Source organism: Arachis ipaensis, chromosome B9 (assembly GCF_059453495.1).
Source record: "Arachis ipaensis isolate K30076 ecotype BB chromosome B9, ASM5945349v1, whole genome shotgun sequence".
Lineage (NCBI taxonomy): Eukaryota > Viridiplantae > Streptophyta > Magnoliopsida > Fabales > Fabaceae > Arachis > Arachis ipaensis.
The window spans coordinates 22169078-22170490 of NC_142444.1; the positions used below are offsets into that span (position 1 = coordinate 22169078).

The 1413-nt window shown below is 39.4% G+C and overlaps 1 protein-coding gene across 1 annotated transcript; it reads left to right on the forward strand.

Annotated features, from left to right (window-relative positions):
- The first annotated feature begins 258 nt into the window (after window positions 1–258).
- On the forward strand, window positions 259–708 carry LOC148543996 (uncharacterized). The gene has a single exon (XM_088498473.1). The coding sequence runs from the start codon at window positions 259–261 to the stop codon at window positions 706–708; it is 450 nt and encodes a 149-aa protein (XP_088354599.1).
- Window positions 709–1413: the final 705 nt, after the last annotated feature.

The following is a 1413-nucleotide window of genomic DNA, read 5'->3' on the forward strand; positions in this document are numbered from 1 at the left end:
CTTTTGATAGACAGAAAAGGTTGCATGGTTTTATCCCTGGTACCAGTTCTCATTCGTTGTGGAGTGATCAGTTCCCTTTTGCTGAGCTCTCAGACAGGGTGTCTCAATATCCTGGTGATATTCTCATGACTCGTCGGATTAGGGTAGAGATTTTAGGGAAGTTCATTCAGGTAAATGCTTTGTTTTCAGCTTCTTTTATTTGTTTGTGTTTTCATTTTAACCGAGTTTGGTGTTCTGTAGATTGTTGCTTCGCGACTAATGTGTGCCGGTCGAACGACTGAACTCATCGGTGCCGAGCACCAGGTTGCTATAGATCGGATTGCTGAACTAGAGAGAACTTATAAGGAGAGAATTGCTGAGTTGGAGAAATCTATTAAAGAAAAAGATGATCCCGTTATAAGTGCTACGGCCAAAATGAAAGATTTTGAGGAGGAGGTTGGTCGTCTGCGGGGCCAGATTCGTCTTTTACAGGCCGAGGTTAAAGACAGTGATGTTGCAAAAGGTCAGCTTACTTCTAGGGTTGCTGAACTGGAGGAAAATGGGATGGAGATGTTTTCTTATGGTTTTGATCGTGCTGTTAGCCAAATTGCTGTTTTGGCCCCTGACTTCGATTGTGATCGTCTCGATATAACTAAGATAGTCGTTGGTGGAAAATTGGTGGTGGATGGAACTGTGGAGGATCATGGTGATAATATTCCTCCTGCTTGATTTGTAAATGTTTGTTTTGGGCATGTGTCTCCCTTTTGTTGTATTTTATTGACTTGTTTGCTAGTTCGGTTAGCTTTTAACTGTTAGTGATTGCTGTTTTGGGTGTTTCGAACTTTAAGTATGTTTGGAAAGGAATATTGTCGTCAGTTGTTTTGCTTTTTTGAATATATATTGCGTAGTTGTATGTTTGTTTGTGTTGAAGAGTAGAATGAGACAAGGATCGAAAATAGTACTCAGATTGACATTGACGAACGGATTTTTGACGGTTTAGAATTTCACAAATGAAATCTCGTTGAAGTATAGTCTCTAAACCAACAATAATCCTTTCATGCAAAAATTTGTTTGTCACAAGTACAAACCCCTAAAATCTATAAACCGAAGTATTTAAACCTCGGGTCGTCTCTCAAAGGACTTGCAGGGTAGTGTTCTTGTTATTGGTTATGGACTCGTTTATTTTGGGGTTTTGGATGAGGGATGTGAATAGTAAATGGTAGGAAAATAACTAAAAAACTATAAAAGGCTCTTGGTAAGGTGTGAGAACTAGAGGTCCTATCCTAGTTATCTTTCTCAATTGTGATGAGAATTGTTCATTGCTACCACTTAGTTAACCCTTACTAATTAAAGGAAAGTCAAGTGGATGAATTGACTTGAGCCACAAGTCCTAGCCAACTTCCAAGGGAAGACTAGCTTTAGTGCACTCCAAAC

Bases quoted from the DNA above. Each gene is read 5' to 3' on its own strand.
- LOC148543996 (XM_088498473.1), top strand. From the start codon at position 259: ATGTGTGCCGGTCGAACGACTGAACTCATCGGTGCCGAGCACCAGGTT.